Source organism: Pteropus vampyrus, unplaced genomic scaffold, assembly GCF_000151845.1.
Source record: "Pteropus vampyrus isolate Shadow unplaced genomic scaffold, Pvam_2.0 Scaffold328, whole genome shotgun sequence".
Classification (NCBI taxonomy): Eukaryota; Metazoa; Chordata; class Mammalia; order Chiroptera; family Pteropodidae; genus Pteropus; species Pteropus vampyrus.
The window spans coordinates 759050-779368 of NW_011889109.1; the positions used below are offsets into that span (position 1 = coordinate 759050).

General features: G+C 36.0%; 1 protein-coding gene and 1 pseudogene across 1 annotated transcript in view; both read right to left on the reverse strand.

Moving 5' to 3' along the window:
• Positions 1-706: 706 nt before the first annotated feature.
• LOC105304100 lies at positions 707-1667 on the reverse strand (annotated as a pseudogene).
• Positions 1668-9779: 8112 nt separating this feature from the next.
• Positions 9780-20319, reverse strand: part of LOC105304093 (zinc finger protein 677) — a 13197-nt gene continuing 2657 nt past the window's right edge. Inside the window, 4 exon segments of the mRNA XM_011378044.2 lie at positions 9780-12172; positions 12175-12843; positions 16978-17104; positions 18441-18532. Coding sequence (XP_011376346.2) covers positions 11694-12172; positions 12175-12843; positions 16978-17104; positions 18441-18532 — 1367 coding nt within the window. The 3' untranslated portion in view covers positions 9780-11693.

Below are 20319 nucleotides of genomic sequence, written 5' to 3' on the forward strand. Positions count from 1 at the left end.
ACTGCTAAGTTACAGAAGCCCGCATCTGCCTACTGGACACATAGTTACATAAGGGGAGAAGTGCTGAGTCACTTTCACCAGGAAGCTGGGTGTCAAGAGGAAGCATGACTACAGCCATCCTTCTTTCTCCTCACACACATCTTTCTATGTTTTCCTTTGTCTCCTGCAGTTTACCTGGAAATATTTTAATATGCCAATCTCCATGAGCATTTTCATATTTTGAGTGATCATCATATCTTTTAGGATGAAAGGTCTAATATTAACAATTTGGCCTGTATATGCCTATAAAATTAAAACCTAAATTTCCCTCTAGGTTCCCCCCAGGCAACTTGCATTATAATTCGGGGACACTGTCCCCTACTCCAGTTTCATGAAGGACCAGAACACAAGCTAATTGTGTTTATAACTGTCCTCAAAATCTCATGCCCAGTTAAATACTGGGAAAAATAATATCTCAATAAAAAATATACAATGTCAAAGACATTTCCAATATGTTTACATTAGTGCAGGACTTTTTTTTTTAACACTGGACTCAGCTCTTCTCTACTGCAACTGTTAATAATGTAAAATTATATAGCTACTTATATAATAATTATACAAGATTTCATTTACTGTGGCTATTATTATTTACTATTAATTACTAGAGCATTCTCTTTTTTTCACAACTCTATCTGCTTATAATTGTGTTTAAGATTCTGTTGGGGATAAGTATATCAGTGACTGAACATGGTGAAAAACACAGAATTTATATTTTTCTGATAAGATGAGGTCATTACATATTTCTTCCAGCGCATGTACAGAAGAGGCTGAATACACAGGGGTTATAAATCAAGAGAATAACGGGGCTGCAGTTGGGAAACACACATTAAGACAGAGGCATTCACTAACCACCTGGAGCTCTTACCAAAAAGAGAAAAATAAATGTAAATGATGGGCAAGGGGTATAAAAAGGTACAAAAGTGCTCACGAGGACAAGGATGGTTTGGGTAACCCTGGTCTCAGGGAGAAGTTTAGGTGAGATATTGTTCTTATGAATATGATAGACTCTTTGTTTATATCTGTACAAGATGAAAACCATGGAGCTGCTAGCCCATAGCATGAGTCCCAAACACAAACATCAGGGGTAGATATGAATACTGCATATAGTAACTCTGCACTTTTGTCATGAAGTGTAGTTGAACAGTACTTAAAATCTATACTTGTACCAATGTTTTTGTTACTCCATTTTTCAGTCACATACATAGGTGCAATGTTTTTCACTAGCATGTGGAGAATCCAGTACAGGATATTGGAGGAGCCAATGTACTATGGGGCTTTTCCTTTAAGCTTTGCCCACCTGGAGTTTCTGGGGCTAATTGTCATGGCCTGGAAGACACTCAAGAGGCAGGTGGAACAAAGGACACACCCTGGCCACTCTGTGAATGTAGAAAAAAACTTTGCATCCAAAATCGCCGAGAAAATGTTTCAATCCAAAAACTGCAATTGTCTCGAATTCCTCTAGAGAAAGAGAAATGACCAAGGAGTTGGCTACAGTCAGGTGCCTGAAAATCAGATCTGTAGATCTTGATCTACCTCCACTGAAGTAAAAGATATAAGAGTGAGAAATTTCCCAGGATTCCAATCTGGACCAGGAAGATCATTCTAATTTTCAAATCCATGGAGGCCATTTGGTTACTTTCCAGGGCTTGTATTCATTCTTTAAACAGAGGATTTTGCATGGAGACATGAGTATGGACTACCGTTTTCAGGGGGAATTAAATCCAAAATTTTCCACTAAATATCACTTTCCCTCTGAGAGTTTATTTCTAATATATATTTTCTTTTGTTGAGAGTTTGAAAGTCTGATACGGCACTTATAATGTATGGGTCACTACTTTTAATGCTTTATTTTTAACATATTTAGTATTTACAACTCTTTGAGTGAAGACCTAACAATATTCTCCTTTTACAGACAAAAAGAATTCAGCTGACAAGAAGTTAAAGAACTCAACTAAATGTCAGAGTATAACCTGAGTAGCTTGGTTGCAATGACACTGGTGTTTTCCACTGTGCTATTTCTTCATATCTTTTATGTTTTTTAAATAATCCAAATATACACTGTCATATTTAAAACTTGTATTTTATGTTTAATGTGCTAATAATTTTTGATTATTTAGTCTGTTGACTAATATCACTTGTGAATGAACATTTGACGGTCTTAATAAAATGCCAATGCACTAAAAAATTTTCCATTTACAAAGTGACTTTAGAGGAAATGGGTCAATATAGGGATAACAATAAATCACATCATATATTTTGCCAATAATATCTACTACATAAAATATTGCATAATATGGGTTTTTTTCCATAAGCAATTGAATTTAAAATTTAAATAAGTAATAAAATATTTTAGGGTACAAAATAATCTTCATTTTATGTAATAAAACAAGTACAGTACACAAAATATAATTTGAGACATGAAATTTCATGCACTGAATAAATTCAATTAGGAGAAACATGACTATGAGACTGAAAATGACATTAGAAAATTAGAAATTAGAAAAAATATCAGAAGGCATATTTCAGCCTGAATAATGCTGAAGTTTGTTCTGCTGTCTGAATCTCTCAAGAATGAAGTTACTTTTCCATAAAAAACTCCTTCACTAACTTTGTGAAGGAAAATTGTCCCATCAAGAATACAAGTATTTTCAGAAGAGACATAATTAACACTTCCATTAAACTCATCAAACCTAACAGTAAAATAATTATATGTCAGCAAATATCACTCAGTCACGTTGTTTATGCAGAGATAAATGATTCAGTGATCTCCCTCAAAGTCATCACATTCACAGAAATTTTTCTGAAATAACCATACTAATCATGGAAATTTCTCTGTGATTTCCATAGAGCAGATTCATTTCTGAATTCTAACCTTAAGGATCATAAGAACCAGAATCCATTAATGCTTGGAACAAACTCCATCAATCATCATCAGTGAGGATTACATTAAAAAACATTTTAGGAGCAGTTAGAAATTGGTGTAGGGTCTCAGACTTCCAGTCTCTCTCCACAAGTTCAATCTGTGCCTCAGGAATTTTTACTTTCCTGGGTAGGTTTATTATGGAACAAATTTCTACCCCAGAAGAATCCCTTCCACAGACATAAGCTTTTACCCAGACCCTGATATGCCTTAGTCCCATATATAATCTGTGTCTCGGAGTGAAATAGAAAAATACTCACTCAACTCTCTTCTGCTTCCTGGACGGGGGGTTTGGTGGCACAGTCATGACACTCTCTGCTTGTGTGGGAGGGAGGTGGCTAGACCCTAAGATATGCATTCATGATTCTTTTACCTCAACTTTCCACAGAATTCCAATTATCACTTCACCTGTAGTTTCAATGACAGTGCATGACTGGACAGTTTTTTAATTCATCTTTAAAAAAACTTTCTCTGAGTTCCCAATTCCCAGAAACAATGAGAAGTTCTAGTTCCAAAGAGACAGGGTGAACATTTTGGAGAAGTGCTTTTTCTTTTTTCATAATACCTGGTTGCAGACAGAGTCTCGTTTGGTAGAATCAGAAAAATGTTGAGATCTGACATATAAGAGAATCACAGTGAAGCATGTGTATATACTTGGACCCTCAGAAGTTCACTATACTTAAAATACACTTGTCTGTTTATCTCCAGGCTTCTGAGATACAAAATAAGGTAGGTTATGAGCAGAGACATGTAAGGATACAAAGGGCCTGAGAAAGATTTTTCAAGAAAAGAAGAGTGAAAGGAAGAATATGATATAAAGAGCATATATTAAATATCATTAGAGATAATTTGTACAATAGTGCAAATTATTTTAAAAGTCTAGTTGACATGTATATTTCTGGGGGTATATATTCTATGACACTGTCCCCAGAAGTAGTACAAATTCTGAACCGAATGATGTGCACAGAAGGAACAGCAATACTTATAAAGAAACTCCTTCACTAAAACAGCACCAGCTGATATGGTTTATCAGTGGCATTCCACCATTGCTAAATATTAGATGAACCCATGCTGTTTAGGCCATTCAAAAGTTATTTCTCACAATCTTACAAAAATTGCTACAAATATTTAACAGATCTCACATATGTCTTGGGATGTTAAATTATTAAATATATAATGTTAGAAAATATTGCCAACAATAAAAGATTTAGCAAAATGAAGTTCAGATTATACCGGGTAGGCAATGGTTTTATTGATAGGAAATACATCAGTATAATTAATTTTCTTTATGAAGAAAGGACATATGATTATGTTAATAGATGCAAACAACTTTTTGGCAAAATTCTACATGTGGTAATGATAAAAACAAAACAATAACATATTACTGGGTATGTTCTCAACTTCATAAAACCAATGTCATTGAGCTAGAAAGCTGTTAGCTATACTGACCGTGAGAAAAGACTGAAGACTCAGTTTACTAATTCAGAAATCAAAGTATTGATTTTACAAAAATAAAAAGGATCATAATAGAGTACTATGTACAGTTGTATGCCAATAAACTGGTTAATATGTAAACGAAATGGGCAAATTCTTGAAACACACAACCCACCGAAACTTAATCATAAGCTATAGAAAATATGAACAGACCTATAACTAATGAGCCAATCGAAGGAGTAACCAAAAACCTCTCAACAATGAAAAGCCCAGAACCAGAAGGCTTCACCAGTGAATTTTAGCAAAAAAACAGTATAAAAGAATTAAACCCAATTTTCTCAATCTCTTCCAAAATTTGAAGGAGAGAAGACTTTCAACTCCTTCCATGAGGTCTGCATTACCTTGAAATTAAAAGTCAGACAAAGACTTTACAAGAAAAGAAAACTATAGACCAATATATCTTAAGAATTTTTATGCAAAAATTCTCAGCAAAATACTAGTAAATTGAATTAAGCAGCACATTTAGAAGATTATAAAAGTGATTTGCATTTATTTCCAAAATGCAAGGATGGTTCAACACAAGAAAATCAATCAATGTAAAACACTTCATTACAAGAATGAAGGAGGAAAATACATGATAATCACAATTGATGTAGAAAAAGTATTTGACAAAATCCAGTACCTTTCATGTTATGGAAAAAAAAAAAAAGTCAACAAACTAGGAATGAACAAAACTACCTGTAAAATAATAGGAAAATACATGTTCCTGGCACAAAGCACCTGTAACTTCCCAAATATATGAGCACTAAGAGCATCTCTTGTTCTAATATTTGGTCTTTCACCATGTTCCTAATGCTGGGATCCTATAACCCTTATAAATCCTAAGTAATAAAAGCACTAGGAGCTTCTATTGTTCTAATGAGGCAACTCTGAGTAGGCTCCTGGATGGTTCCTGGGCACCAGAAAGACCAAGTCATGATCAGAAGCTTGGAATTTCCATTCCCATGTCACACACACACACACACACACACAGACTTTTCCATAGAGGTATATTAGGGAGTAGAAATGGACTTGAGTAGGCCTCTATAAAATCCCATTGTAGGGAGTTCAGAGATGTTCTGAGTTAGTGAACATATGGAGATTTGGGGAGAGTGGAGCACTTAGAGCATGAAAGCTCCATGCCCCTTCCCCATACCTTAGCCTATGCATCTTCCATCTGGCTATTTCTGAGTTACATCCTTTTATAATAAACCAGTTATCTAATGAGTAAATGGGCTTCCTGAGTTCTGTGGGTTACTCTAGCAAATTATCCAAACCCAAAGAAAGGGTCATGGGAATCTCTAATTTATAGCCAGTCAGAACTATGGGTAACAACCTGGACTTGCAACTGAGTTGAAGAGGGTCACTGGAACGTCCAATTTATAGCCAATTTGTCAGAAGCGCAGGTAAAACCCTGAGCTATTGATCAATGTCTGAAGTGGAGGGAAGTCGTGTGGGACTTTGCCCTTAACCTGTGGGATCTGATGCTATCTCTGCATAGATAGTGTCAGAATTGTTTGAATTGTAGGACATCCAGCTGGTATTGGGGAATTGCTTGGTGGTGTGGGGGGAGCCACCCCCAAAACATTGGAATTACTGTCTAGACCTTTTACTACCTCAAATGATAAAGGCCATATATGAAAAACTTATAGCTAAGAATATAATCAATGGTAAAAAAACTGAAAGCTTTACCCCTAAGATCAGGAAAAAGACAAGGATGCAAGGATGCTCACTTTCACCATTTCTAGTTAACATAGTATTGGAAATTCTAGCCAGAGAATTGAGGCAAGAAAAAGAAAAAAAGATCCAAATTGGAAAGGAAGTAAAACTATCTCTTCACAGAAGACATGTCTTTATATGTAGAAAACCCTAAAGATTCTACTAAATGAAAACAAAATCTACTGAAATAAACTAATTCAGCAAAAAGGCAGGATGTAAAGTCAACATATAAATCAGTTGTATTTTTATACACTAATGGACAATCTGAAAAGGAAATTAAGAAAACTGTTTACACCTCTTCCCTTCTGCAGCTATTGCTGAAGTGCCAGTGGCCAAAACGAAGTATAATCCCTTTTTACATCTTAGACATTGTAATATCATCCCTATGCACTGGTACAGTGTTGGTACAAAGGGTGAATTGATGAGGTCTGGAAATACTATTTTGTTCACATGTGAACACAATAATATCAAGACACATGCATATGCTATGTGGATTTGACTTTTTTGATTGAGAATGAAATAGAGTTTGCATGAATGTATATCATATTAAGTATTAATGTATTTCTATGTAGTAAATCTGTGGATGAGTATGTTTATGTTGGAATGTGCATGTGAGGATGCATTGCATAAGTATGTGAACGCATATTTGATTGAGTGTGCATGTGTCTGTATCTGTGTATATGTCATTGTGTGTGTTGGGGTGGGTAGATGTATTGGGGGCTGTCCACCATTATGGCTCTACTACATGACTTGGATATTGAGAGATATTGGGTACTGAATCTGGATCAAATGTGGATTTATTTATAGGAAAATCTTCAGGGTGAGATGTAGGGAGAGCAGTGTTAATGAAACATACTCCCTTGACATTTTCCATCAGTGGGTAGCTAAGGATATTGTGCACACATTTGCCTCTACCCTCCGATGTCAGTTTTAATTACATAGGTAATGTTTTGTTTTTTTGGAAAGTTAGAGACACTAGCCTTGTCAGCTCTGCCTAGCATGTTTCCTCTGCCAGTGGAGAAGACTAATAAAATACAACAAATTCAGAGTTCTCTTTTCCAACTAAACTTTATAGGAAATTTGTGGGCAGATGTGCAATGTTCAATGATTCCAGTATTAAAGAAAAATAAAACTTTTACCCTTCCCCTTCCATCAAAAAGGAGGCAAACCCCCCCTTATTAGACTTTGAGAGCAATAGAGACAATCCAAGTCTCTGTGCCTGATTATGCCTTTTGGAGTTTAGACTCAGGTTTGACACAAGTAAACTACTTTTGAAAAGCGGCAATTAGCTTGCAATCGAGCTTTTGTCAAAACTGAAGCCTGACTCATATAGGGCTCTTAAATGTCCAGTCTGACATTCCCATTTGTCAATTTGGATTCTCAACGAGGTAGAAATATCCCAAAAAGACTAGCTGAGAATGGCTTTTGGGGTATATTAGACTGAGAATCTCTTGAATTAAGATACCGAAGTCTATGGCTTATAATAGGAGGGCTCACACATGTACAGTGCTGTAGGGAGCTAAAGCTCCCAAAATTCAAGAGTGCATGGATTATCTCGGGAGGCCTGCTTGCATATAAAAGGGAAAAGGCTGGTTCTGAGGAATTCCAGGAAGAAGAAGATTAAGAATAGAAAAAGGGAGTGTCAAAGGGAGTGTCAAAGGGAGTTTCGATTGTACCTTGATCTTCAGGATGTTACTTTAATTATGTTATCTTGGGATACACAAAGGAACAGATTATGTATAAACAGGAGCATAAGAAATAAACTTGGAGAGACAGTTGTGAGATCTGTTCTCCCTCCTGCACCCTGTCTGTCTTCTCTTTTTTCTCAGTCCCCGCTCCCCCATTCAGGTACCTGGTTTGACTTGGTCAGCTGGTTTCCGACACAGTGCCTTCTATTTACCAGGTTTTCACAGGAGGTTCCCCTGTGAGCCTTGCAATAGCCAAATGAAATTTGCAGGACAAGTATAATCTCAAAGGAGCAATCTGAGACTTACAAAAGTTTAGCAACTTGTCCAAAATGAAGACCTGGAAGTTCTGCCACCAAACCCAACTGGTAATCCTCACTACGCCAGAACCCATTCATACTCCTACTCTTGTCTCATGTTGGGTAAAAATGAATCTCCCTATTGCTACTTCAGAAAATGTTTTATTTCGAGGATTATGACATTCACCAATGTCCATAAAATTCTCATAAAAGCACTAGAGTATACCTGGACCATCCTCACAGACCTTATGAACAGGGGCATATGACATATTAGAGAACTATAGAAAACTGGTCTTTGTGTGCGAGGATACATTCCCTCCACAAGACCTGTTCTTTTGTGTCCTTTCTCCATGGTGAGTCTCTTGAGAATCTCTGCCTTAAATGCTTGAGATTCAGGTCCCTGTTCTTAAGGGAAAGATTGAAGCTTTATTAATTCAGAAATGAAAAGAATCTTTTCACTTTTTAAATTTCTGAATTAACAAAGCTTAAGATGCTCAACTTCATTAGCCATTAGGGAAACGCAAATCAAAACCATAATGAGATACTACCTCACACCTGTTAGAATGGCTATCATGAAGAGGACAAGTAATAAATATTGGAGAGGTTGTGGAGAAAAAGGAACCCTTATACACTGCTGGTAAGAATGCAAATTGGTACAGCCACTATAGAAAACAGTATGGAGTTTCCTCAAAAATTAAGAATAGAATTACCATATGACCCTCTTCTGGGTATTTATACCCAAATTTTGAAAACATTTCTGTGAAGATATGCGCATCCCGATGTTCACAGCAGCATTATTCACGGTGTCCAAGACATGGAAATAACCAAAGTGTCCTCCAATAGATGATTGGATAAAGATGTGGTACATATATACAATGGAATATTACTCAGCCACAGAAAAGATGAAATAGTGCCATTTGCAACAACATAAATGGATCCTGAGATTATCATGCTGAGCAAAACAGGTCAGACAGAAAAAGTTGAGAACCACATTTCACTCATATGGGATATAAAACTGAAAGCAACAAAGAAACACAACAGAGACTCATGGACAACAGTTTACCCAGAGATAGCATCAGATCCCACAGTTCTACCAGAGGGAAGAAGGGGGAGGGGAGGAGGCAGCTAATGGTAAAGGGGGTCAACTACATGGTGACAGAAGTAAATTAAACTTTGGGTGGTGAACACACAATGCAATATACATATGTTCACTGAATTGTATACTTGAAATCTATATAATTTTATTAACCGTCACCCCAATAAAAGAAAAAGAAATAAAAAGAAAAAGAAACAAAAGTTGAAAGAATCACAAGAACTGAATCTGCTCTCGATTCAGTTCTTGAAAGTAGAGTAGATCCACATTACGTAGGATGTAGGCATATCCTTAAAAATTCGAAAGGAGGCAATGAGTAGACAGTTTCAAGAATTGTTTTTAACTAGACTTATTGGGCAGATCATTTCATAAGTTATATAAATGTCTAACCACTATGCTTTATACATGAAATATTGAATGTCAACAGTAATTTTCAAAAACTTAATCTAAAAATGAAGAAAAACATTGTTTTTCGACTCATTTACAATACCCTTTATTCTCATATGAACAAAGAGCTAGATTTGAATTTTATAAAAACACAGCACGCCATGTTCAATTTTTAAACTTTTTATTTTGAAATAATTATATATGAACAGGTAGATGCAAAGATAGCTCCTTGTAAACTTGTTTCCTCTGATATTTGCATCTTACCTAAGTACAGTACAATATCATTCTGTGAACACAGTAAACAAATTTGTATCCAAAATCTTGAGAAAATGTTTCTACCCAATAGCTGTCACTGTACTGGAGATTCCTATAAACATGATCTAAGAAGCTGGCTACCAGCAGGTGGTTGACAATCAAATCTGTGCACCTTAACCTTCACCCTAGTGAAGGAAAGGAAGATATAATGGTACAGAAGAAATTCCCCAGGATTCTAATCGTAGTCTGTGATAAGATTATTCCTATTGCTAAAAACCTGGAGGCCATCTGTTAGTTCCCAAAGTCTGACATTTTTCTTCTGGGGGATGCTACAGGAGAATGTGAAGCATGGAATACACTTATCACTTCAACTGAAATCCAGTATTCTCCACTTACCATTATTTCCCACTGAGAAATATTTACTTAATTTTTACTTTCACAAAAGCCTTTTAAGAATCAAATGTGGAACTTTAAGAAAACACATAATGTAAGAATCACTGCTGTGAAGGCCAGTAAAATCTTCATTCTTCACAAATCTTGGAAGTGAGAATTACTATTTCCATCTGAAGAGAACTTACAGAGTTAAGTGACTGCACTAACTTCACACCCTGTTTATCAGCAGATTACAGACTTAAACTTTGTGGGGATGGTTATTATGTACAGTATTTAATCATCCTGAAAAAGCTCATTAGCTATGTTCTCCCCATAATCTAAATCTGTATTTGTTTTTATAACTTATCGCCGTATTTTAGATCAGTGATATGTTATTTTATTATTTTAAAACTGTATGTGTAAAGATTTATTCTATATGCTAATAACAATTATGCATAAAACTTTTGAGACCGTAATAAAATGCAGATGATCTGGTTGCAATACAGTAAAACAGGAACCTGCCCCAAGACGATGTCGGACTTAATGATTGCAAGACAGGCTTGGTATTGATATGGCAATAGATTTTTTTTTATGACTCACTTATAATTTTTAACTTGTTTTTAGAACAAAACAGAGTGGGTACCTATCACTGCAATTATTAAACAATCTCATATGACGTCGTAAAGTGTTACGTTACGTGCCCTTGATTCAACTCCAACTCCTGGTGACCATATGAATTAATGAACTGTCTCATCATTGGGTTTTCAAGGCAAAAAGAGAAAGATTAAGAAAACAAAATGCAGAAGTGTCTTCAAGTACAGTACATAAAAATTAATATGCAATTATAGCAAGGTTGCAGGATACAAAGTTAATGTACAAAGCTAACTGCCTTCCTACATACCAGCAATAAACAAAATTAAAATCAAAATAGCATTTACATTAAGACCAAAAAATAAAAGAAGTTCCTCCACAGGTACCATCATAGCGACACAAAGAAGGTCTGTGAAGACATATCATTGACATATTTTGAAACACAAGTTGAAAGTCAATCATAATATAGCCTTATCAAAAAACCTAAAATAAAAATATTTTATAAACCAATGATAAGTAGGCTTTTCCACAGATGACCTTGCTTCTTTGACACCCATTGTCTCAGGAAGAATAAATAATTTTGACTTACTCTGCGGAGTGCAGCATTTGATTTGATTAATCTTCAAGTGGGACTAGACTCAGTTTTCCCTAGTAAGAATTCTCTAATGCTAGCACATTGTGAAATCTACTTAAACAACTTACCACACTCACTATAATTGTAAGCACTTTCTCCAGTATGAAATCTGTGGTGAATCCTGAGGCCAGGTCATGGTCTGAAAGCCTTGCTACATTCTTTTGTAGTTTCTTTCCAAGTATGAATTCTCTCATGACCCCAAAGGTGTGAACATTTAATAAAAGCATTACCACAGCCTCTGCATGTGTATCTTCACTCTGTGTACATTCTGATGCCTACTGAGGCTTGAGCACTGCTTAAAGGCTTTACCACTTTCACAACACTGGTAAGGCTTCTCCCCAGTATGAATTCTTTGATGAACTGTAAGGCTTGAATTCTGACTAAATGCTTTGTCACATATGTTACATTTATACGATTTCTCTCCAGTATGTATTTTCTTATGTTGAGTAAGGTTTGAACTCCCTGTGAAGGTTTTGCCATACTCGTTACATCTGTAAGGTTTCTCTCCAGTATGAATTCGCTCATGATCCCAAAGGTGTGAACATGTGGTAAAATCCTTACCACATTCATTACATTTGTAAGGTATCTCTCCAGTATGGATTCTCTGATGCCTCGTGAGGTTTGAGAACCTGTTAAAGGCTTTGTCACACTTATTACATTTGTAAGGTCTCTGCTCAGAATGAATTCTTTGATGATTAGCTAAGTTGAACAATGGCTAAAAGCCTTCCTACAGTCATTATATTTGAAAGGTTTTTCTCTAATGTATGTTTTCTGGTGTTGAGTAAGCAATGAAGCATATGGAAAAATCTTCCCATACTTATTACAAATGTTGGTTTTTACACTAGGAGAAATTCTTTGAAGTGGTGAAACTGAGGAACGATATTTGATAGACTTCTCAACTTGATTATATTCATAAATTTTCTCTTTAGTTTGAAATCTCTGCAGTTCAGCCAGATGTGAATGAAAGCTTAATCCAAGCCTATTTTCCCAACATTTTATGTACTCGTTTCCTGAATAGGCTACACTATTTTTTCGTTCTTTTTCCCTTTTATATGACTTGTCATGTTTATAATATTGAGACACACTTCTTACAGAACTATTTTGCTTTACAGGGAAATTGTTCCAAGGTTTATGATGCCGTTGATCTCTTTTACCAATGTGGTTTTTGTAATGGATTGTAGGATCTCCTTCATAATTTTTTTCTTCACATACCCACTGATCCTCAACCTTGTGCATATTTTGCTGGACTTCCCTGAAATCAAAATCATTAAAATCATGACTTATATCTCTTTCTAAAATCAATATTTGAAATAATTCTCCATTACTAATGTCTTCTTTTGGTGATAATTCTTTGATCACACATCTAGTAGAGACATCTGTAAGATATAAATAACCATAGGCTTCCTATTAACCAGAGTTGGAAAATGAAGAAGGGGAATTTTTCCACGGGCATCCCAAAACACACACCACTCACAGGAGATATATGGGTGTCTCACATTGCGAAAAAAAGTAGATGGTAAAGCTAATTGCTTAATACTTATTATACACAACATTAAAAACAACACTTAAAGAATAACAAAATATTCTTCTGAATACTTCTTACAAACTATATCCATGCAGAAAGGCATATCGCAACAATAACGATCAGTGTGCTTTGGTTATACTACATAATATATGCTAAAAATTATTAATCAGAATAAACACTAATAAACAATTTAGTTATTCAAGACAAATCCAGCAGGAAATAATAAGTATTTATAAACATATATAATATGTATAATACATAATATTATATACATATAAAAGGAATTCATCCATAAGAACAAAAAGACTTATATTTCAGAAAGAGCGCACAATTTGAGAGTTAGAAAATATGAGAATCACTAATTTTGAAATAAGAGCTTCAGGTAAATATATAACATTATAAAGATTAACAATGGGGAAATGTGACATCAAAAAAGGCAAAGGAGAAAACTCCAAATGTACTTCCTTTTATAAAAGCAGGAAATGAAGTAACGAAAACTGTTAGAATCTACTTTAAAAGAACTCTAGAAATTAATCAAAGAATTCCAGTAACCAGTCATACTCTTAACCATAAAAAAGGCAGGTGTTTTAACTTACCCTGACCTTATCCTCTGTTCCCCAGTTGGCAGTGGCCTTGAAGACGGCAGCCTATAACGTGGTACAGGATCCCAGAATCAGATGGGACAAAACAGAACTTATAAAGAATTGTAGAACTTTTTTTTTTAAATCTGCCTGCTGACTGCCTGAAAGAATGGCGCAAAGTGCTTGCCTTTATTTGGCCTACCTCAAACAACTACCTAGGTGGAGGTGCTAACCAGGAGGCATTTGTCAAAAACATTTAAAAGTAAATGTATTTGCCACTGCCATTTAGAGCAAAGCATAACAATAGAGGCATACAAGGGACAACCTGAAAACCCTGAGAAAAACACGGGGAAGTGAGTTGCATTGGGAAATAAGAACTTTGAAAATCTCCCACATATTCCAATAATGAAGATGGTTACGGGCATGGACATGATTGAACACATGAGAAAAGACCTGAGAATCCCCTAAGCTTTTACCCCTGCTAACCATCATATTCTATGCAAGCAGGAATGAAAGGCTAAGGCAGAGTTGTAAACCTCTTGGCTGTCCAAACACATGCAGAGCTCAACTACAGATTGCAGGTGGTTTTGTTTTTGGTTCCTGGGGTTTAAGGATATCTGTCAAATTACTAGCAGACCAATAAGCTAACCAGAATTCAGTAGCCAAATACAGCAAAAACAACATAATACATAAAATTAATTGAGAACAAAACCTGGGAATGAGAAAATTATGATTTCCAAAGTTTCAATGTCTCATTTTTAACAAAAAGTTACAAAGCAGGAAAGGAAACAATAGAGTATGGCCCTACAGAAAAATAAATAACAGAAATTGTCCATAAGGAAGCCCAAAATTTGGACTTACTAAATAAACATTTTAAATCAACTATTTAAGCTAAAGGAAATGATGGACAAAAAAATTAAAGAAAATCAGAAAAGCAGTTTTAAAACGAATGAGAATATCAATAAAGAGTTAGAGATTATAAAAAGAAACTAACGGAAATTCTAAACAGAATTCTTAAAGATAAGAAAACCAAAATGAAAAATTTCTTAGAGGGGTTCAACATCAGATTTGATCAGGCAGAAGAAAAAATCAGCAAATCTGTGGGTAGACTACCGGCTGAAATTACCCAGTCTGAGGAGTAGAAAGAAAAAAAGACTGAATATAAATGGACAGAGCCTAAAGACCTATGGATACCATCAAGTAAGTCAATATATAAATAATGAGAATACCGAAAAGGAAGGAGAAAGAGGAGGCAGAAATAATACTGGAAGGAATATGGTCAAAAAAATTTTTAATATGAAAAAAGACATGCATTTACAAATCTAAGAACTTAATGAACTGAAAAAGGGGTAAACTCAAGAGATCCACACTGTAACAAATTATAATCAAACTGCTGAAAGGAAAAGGTAGAGAAAGAAATCTTGAAAGTAGCAAAGTAGAAGGTATTCATTATACACAAAGGATCCATAGGAGATTACAAGCTGATTTCTCAGCCAAAACCATGGATCCAGAGACAATGGGATAACACATTTAAAGTGTTGACAGAGGGGAAAAAAGAAGGCCAACCAATTCTATCTCCAGCAAAACTGTCCTTTAAAAATGAGGGAGAAATTAAGACTTCCAAGGTAAACAAAGGTGAGAGAGTTTCTCACAACTAGATTTGCCCTACAAGAAATAAAAGAGGGAACACTTCTTAATTTCTTCTATTGCAGACCAATAATTCTTATGAATGAACATGATACAAAAGTCCTAAACTATCTAAGATACTAGCCAAATGAATATACAGCATATTAAAATTATACATAAGTAAAGGAAAGTTATTCCAAGAATCCAAGGGTGGTTAGTTGAATATATGAAAATCTATCAATGTAACAGCCTACATTAATAGTAAGAATGCAAAAAAGAAAACTTACATTATCATCATGTATGCAGAATAGACATTTGAGAAAATCCAGAACTGCTTCAGAACAACGCTCACCATAATAAAGGGAAATGAATTTCCTCAACCTGATAAGGATCAGTTATGAAAAATCCACAGCTAATATCATAGTCAATGATGAAAGAATAAAAGCTTTACCCCTAAGATATTAAATAAGACATGGCTGCCTCTTTCACCACTGATATCCAGCATTATACTGGAAGTGCTACCCAGAGCAATTCGGCAAGAAAAGAAAAAAAAAAAGCATACAATTAGAAAAGAAAAAGGAAATTTATCTCTACATGCAGATAACATAATCCTATATGTAGAACATTTTATAAAACACAAAGACAAAAATCTACTAGTGTTAAAAATGTCAGTAAAGTTGCAGAACACATGAGAATTAGTTGTGTTTCTTTACATCAATAATGAACAGCCTGAAAGAACATTTAAAAAATAATTCCATTTATAATAACATCCCAAAAATAAAATACCTAGGAATAAATTGAACCAAGAAGGTAAATGTTTTCATGTAAACTGAAAACTATACAATAGTGCTGATTAGAAATGAAAGAAGACCTAAATGAAAGATATTCCATATTTATGAATTGGAAGATTTCATATACTTAAGATGGCAATATTCACCAAAATGGTCTACAGATTCTATGTAAACACTATCAAAATTCCAAGACCCTTTTCTGGAACGGCAAAGGGCCCTGAATAGTCAAGACAATATTGAAAAAGATATGAAATATACAGAATAGAGAAATCCAAAGGGACGGAACAAAGACTGGCAGTTTCCACGGACTGGAGACAGAGGAAAATGTGGAGAAACTGCTTAAGTGGTGATGGATGCTAATGTGGAGTGATGAAAATGTGGAACTAAATAAAGGTGGTAGTTGCACGACTGGTAAATGCCATAATGCCACTGAGTGGTTCACTTTCAAATGGTTCATTTTATGTTATGTAAATTCCACCTCAGTAAAATGTTTTTTTAAAAATAACTAACAATCTAAGTGATTTCACAATATTTTTTTAAATAGATATTTATAAATTATGATATGTTAAAATTTTGAAGCTAAGTCTCTTTATACTATTTAAAAATAGTGTCTCCTTTGCTGGCCTCTAATTACCAGAAATTCTATCATTGAAACATTTAACACAATCCTTCACATGAAACAGACATATCTAGTTCTCTTCCAACAACTACTGAATCAAAAGCACAGGAGTAAAACCAGGAAATCAGAAATTTTAAAGTTTTGCTACAAGATTTTGTGCTTATTCAACTTCTAGAACATCCACTAACCTAGTATGAATTGGGAAGATTATCTGAAGAAACGGGAAGTTTAAAATCCAGACACTGCATCATAAAGCTTTTCATTTCTGAATCAACATTGCTTTACTCTTAGTTCCCAAGAGACTCACAAGAGAAAATGCAAAGATACACAAAGGCAGATTCCAATTTCTAGAAGAAAACTATCCTCACCCATGGAGAGCAGGTTCCTATAGCTCTCTGACATCATGTCCCTGTACAAGGCCCTCTGAGCACAGTCTAGGAATTCCCACTCTTCCAGAGAGAATTCTATGGCCACATCCCTGAATGTCAACAGTCCCTGAAAAGAAAACACATTTCACCAAGAAGACATCAGGAGAGTATGTATCCTCACACAAACAGAGAGGAGGAGGAAGGTGTTAAGGGTCAATTAGCTAGAAATGAATGTTCTGATAGAGCCACAATAGTTAATTTTGAGCAAGTCCTATATCCTCAATTTTGCTTAATTATACTTTTCCAACAGACAGTATGAAATTACTAAATTACTGATGATTTTACAATTTTGTTCAAGTCAAAAGAAACATACAACTGAAAAATTCAACTAAGGGTCTCTGTACATAAGTTCTAGATTTTATACATCAAATGATAGCTAATGTCTAGATGAATTACAACATAAGTAGCATCTCCAGGGAAGACAAAATCCACAGTAGCTTTAAAGAAAGATGAGAATTGAAAAAATGGCATAATTACAGTAAAACCAGGAAGTTTGGGATACTTCACATATGGTAAGCTTTACTCTAAATGTTTTGTAAGTATGAACTTACATAATGACAGCATTAGAGAAAGGTTTGTTCTCACCTTACCAAGGACCCCACTCTTAAGAGTCACGGAGACTCTAAGAAATTCGCCTTAGGTCAAAATAGTTAATAAATGACAGAACCCGCACTTGAACCAAGTGGTTCGATTTAGAATGGAACCTATAGTTATCACAGTTAAGCAATAGAAGCAACGTTAAAAGTATGTTGACAGAGTTGTTTACTACGAAAACCTGAAACTTTAAGGGTGAAAATACGGAACTGACTAAAAGGTCACTATATATACACGTACACACATGCATACACACAGTCCGTTATTGTTACTGCTATTAACTCATAAACATGGTAGAATAGAAAAAAATTTAAGGCCATGGAAACACATAAGACATACTTTTGAAGGTTAAAAAATGTTATTTATATACACATCACGAGTTCCTGCTCACATACAAAAGAGTGCACACAACATAACACCGATATTAACCGAAATAAAAGTAGTAGTCTCTGACATATTTTTTTGGATAAATCTTCATTATCTATCTTCTTTTACTCACGCATTCTTAGTATAATGAACACGTATAAATTATACTTAATTTAAATAAGATGTTCAACATTATTCTCAGCCTACTTACCAAAAAAAAAAAAAGCTGCAGAAAGTGAAAAATATACATAAAACACATTTAACTTGAATCTTCATTAAATACATATTTGTAAATGCCACAGAACCTGCATGGAGACTGAGGGAAGCCCCTGGGGTGGATGCAAGCAAACAGGTCGGAGGGTAATTTAGAGTAAGAGATTATCAAGTCCAAATGCCATTTCAGGACAGAGAGGACAGAACAAAGAATGAGAAAATGAATTGACCTGAGAAAGAGTCATTCCTGACTCCTTGTTCTCTCTGCTTCTTCCTCCTCTGGGCTTCTTCCTCAGGCAAGGTGAGTCTTGAGACATCAATCCTGAGTGTCAAAAAAAATGCTACTTGATGCTGAGACTCAATATACCCCATTCGGTGCCTCAACCACACACACAGCACCTCGAAATGTAGAATAGACAGTCCTTTGCTGCACACGGCCACAGGAGGGATTCAGGGACAGTAAACTCCTACCTGCAAATTAACAAGTGAGGTTTCTGACCCCTTTGTTCACAACTCACTCCCCTCCTGGGAAGCCCTCACACAAGCTGCAGCTGCGGGGATCTTGGCAGGACTGACCTTCCCCTTGAAGTCACAGACCCATCCTCACCAAACCCCGAGCAAAGGGCAGCTTTCACCTCTTTCTGGATTAGGAGCTGGTTTCAGTCCTCAGAAATGAATGAGCCCTGGGCACAGAATAGGATCACTTGTGGCCCTTTAAGCACCATTGAAGCTGGGCCTTATTCAGCTTTGACCATAAGGAGAGAAATCTCTGGGGACTGGGCACAAGCTATGCCTGCAAATGTCTCAGCAATCCAACATGAAGATGGGACTGAGCACCACTCAGAGGCGGCAACTCCAGCACACTTCTCACCCGTGGCTCAGCTCTTTTTGGGAGCCCTGTCCCTAGTATCTGGACAGTGGAAGGGGAAGGAGCAGGCAATACAGGCCAGGGCTGGGAGGAATGTGGATGGAATGTTAAAGGGGTGTCAGAGAAGACCCCACAGAGAAGAGAGGTGTGGTGTCAGAATAAAGAGCTGGGGAAGGAGTTCACCATGTTCATCTGAGGGGTCAGAGGGTTCTAGGCAGAGAGGCCACAGGAGAAGGCCCTGAAACAGTGACCCTGGACCCAGAAAAAAGACATTTGTGTGGCTCAATCCCAGGGAGGGGTGTGTGTGTTGGGGGGGGGGGCGCAGTACAAGCAAGATTGGTCACAGATGAACGGGAGGAGCAGGTCAGGAATGGCTGTGGTTTTTTCTCCCCATCCCCGTGATTCCCTCACCTATCTTAATACCTAATTCTTTTTAAAATTTATCTTAAATAAAACACATAGAAATAATGTAATAATCTGTATATTTTAAAACATGCCAAGATGGTCACAGAAGCTCCAGGAAGTACAACACTGCTCTTAAGTAGAATTTAGTGGGGGAACACAATTGGGGAGTTCAGGTCATGTTTGGACATTTTAAGGTAGAGATGCCTATTAGGTGCCCCCAACAAAGATGCCAGGAACACAGCTGGGCTGTTAATATAATTCTGGAGTTCAGCAGCGAGATCTGAGCTGGAGATGAGAAACTGGGAGATGTCAGATGTTTAAAGCCATGAGCGAGGATAATACGGAAAGTCACGGGGTGTAGGCAGAGAAGGGGTCCGAGACTAAGGTATGGGCCCACCCCCAAATCAGAGACAAGAGATGAATAAAAACCAGCAGAGGAAACTGAGAAAGGAACGAGAAGAAAACTGAAACAGATGGACAGATAATAGATAAGAATTATATTTAAATAGTGGGATGTCCTGAAAGTCATGAAAAAAAAAGTTAAAAGAAGATGTGATCAGTTGTTCAATGTGATGCTTATAGGTCAAGACAAGGCCTGTGAATTTCTAAACCACTACTGGATTTAGAAATGTGGAGGACAGGACTGCTGCTAACAAGGCAAGTTATCAGTAGAACAGCAGATGAGAAAACGACTGGATGGGGTTTAAGTGACAAGTAGAAGCCTCTTTCCTTCTAGTTTTCATCACTCTTATTAGGCTGGGACCTATAAGACTCTAATTACAACTGTCTCTCCACACGCAGACACACTTGTAATATTGCCAGTTATTTCAGGGATC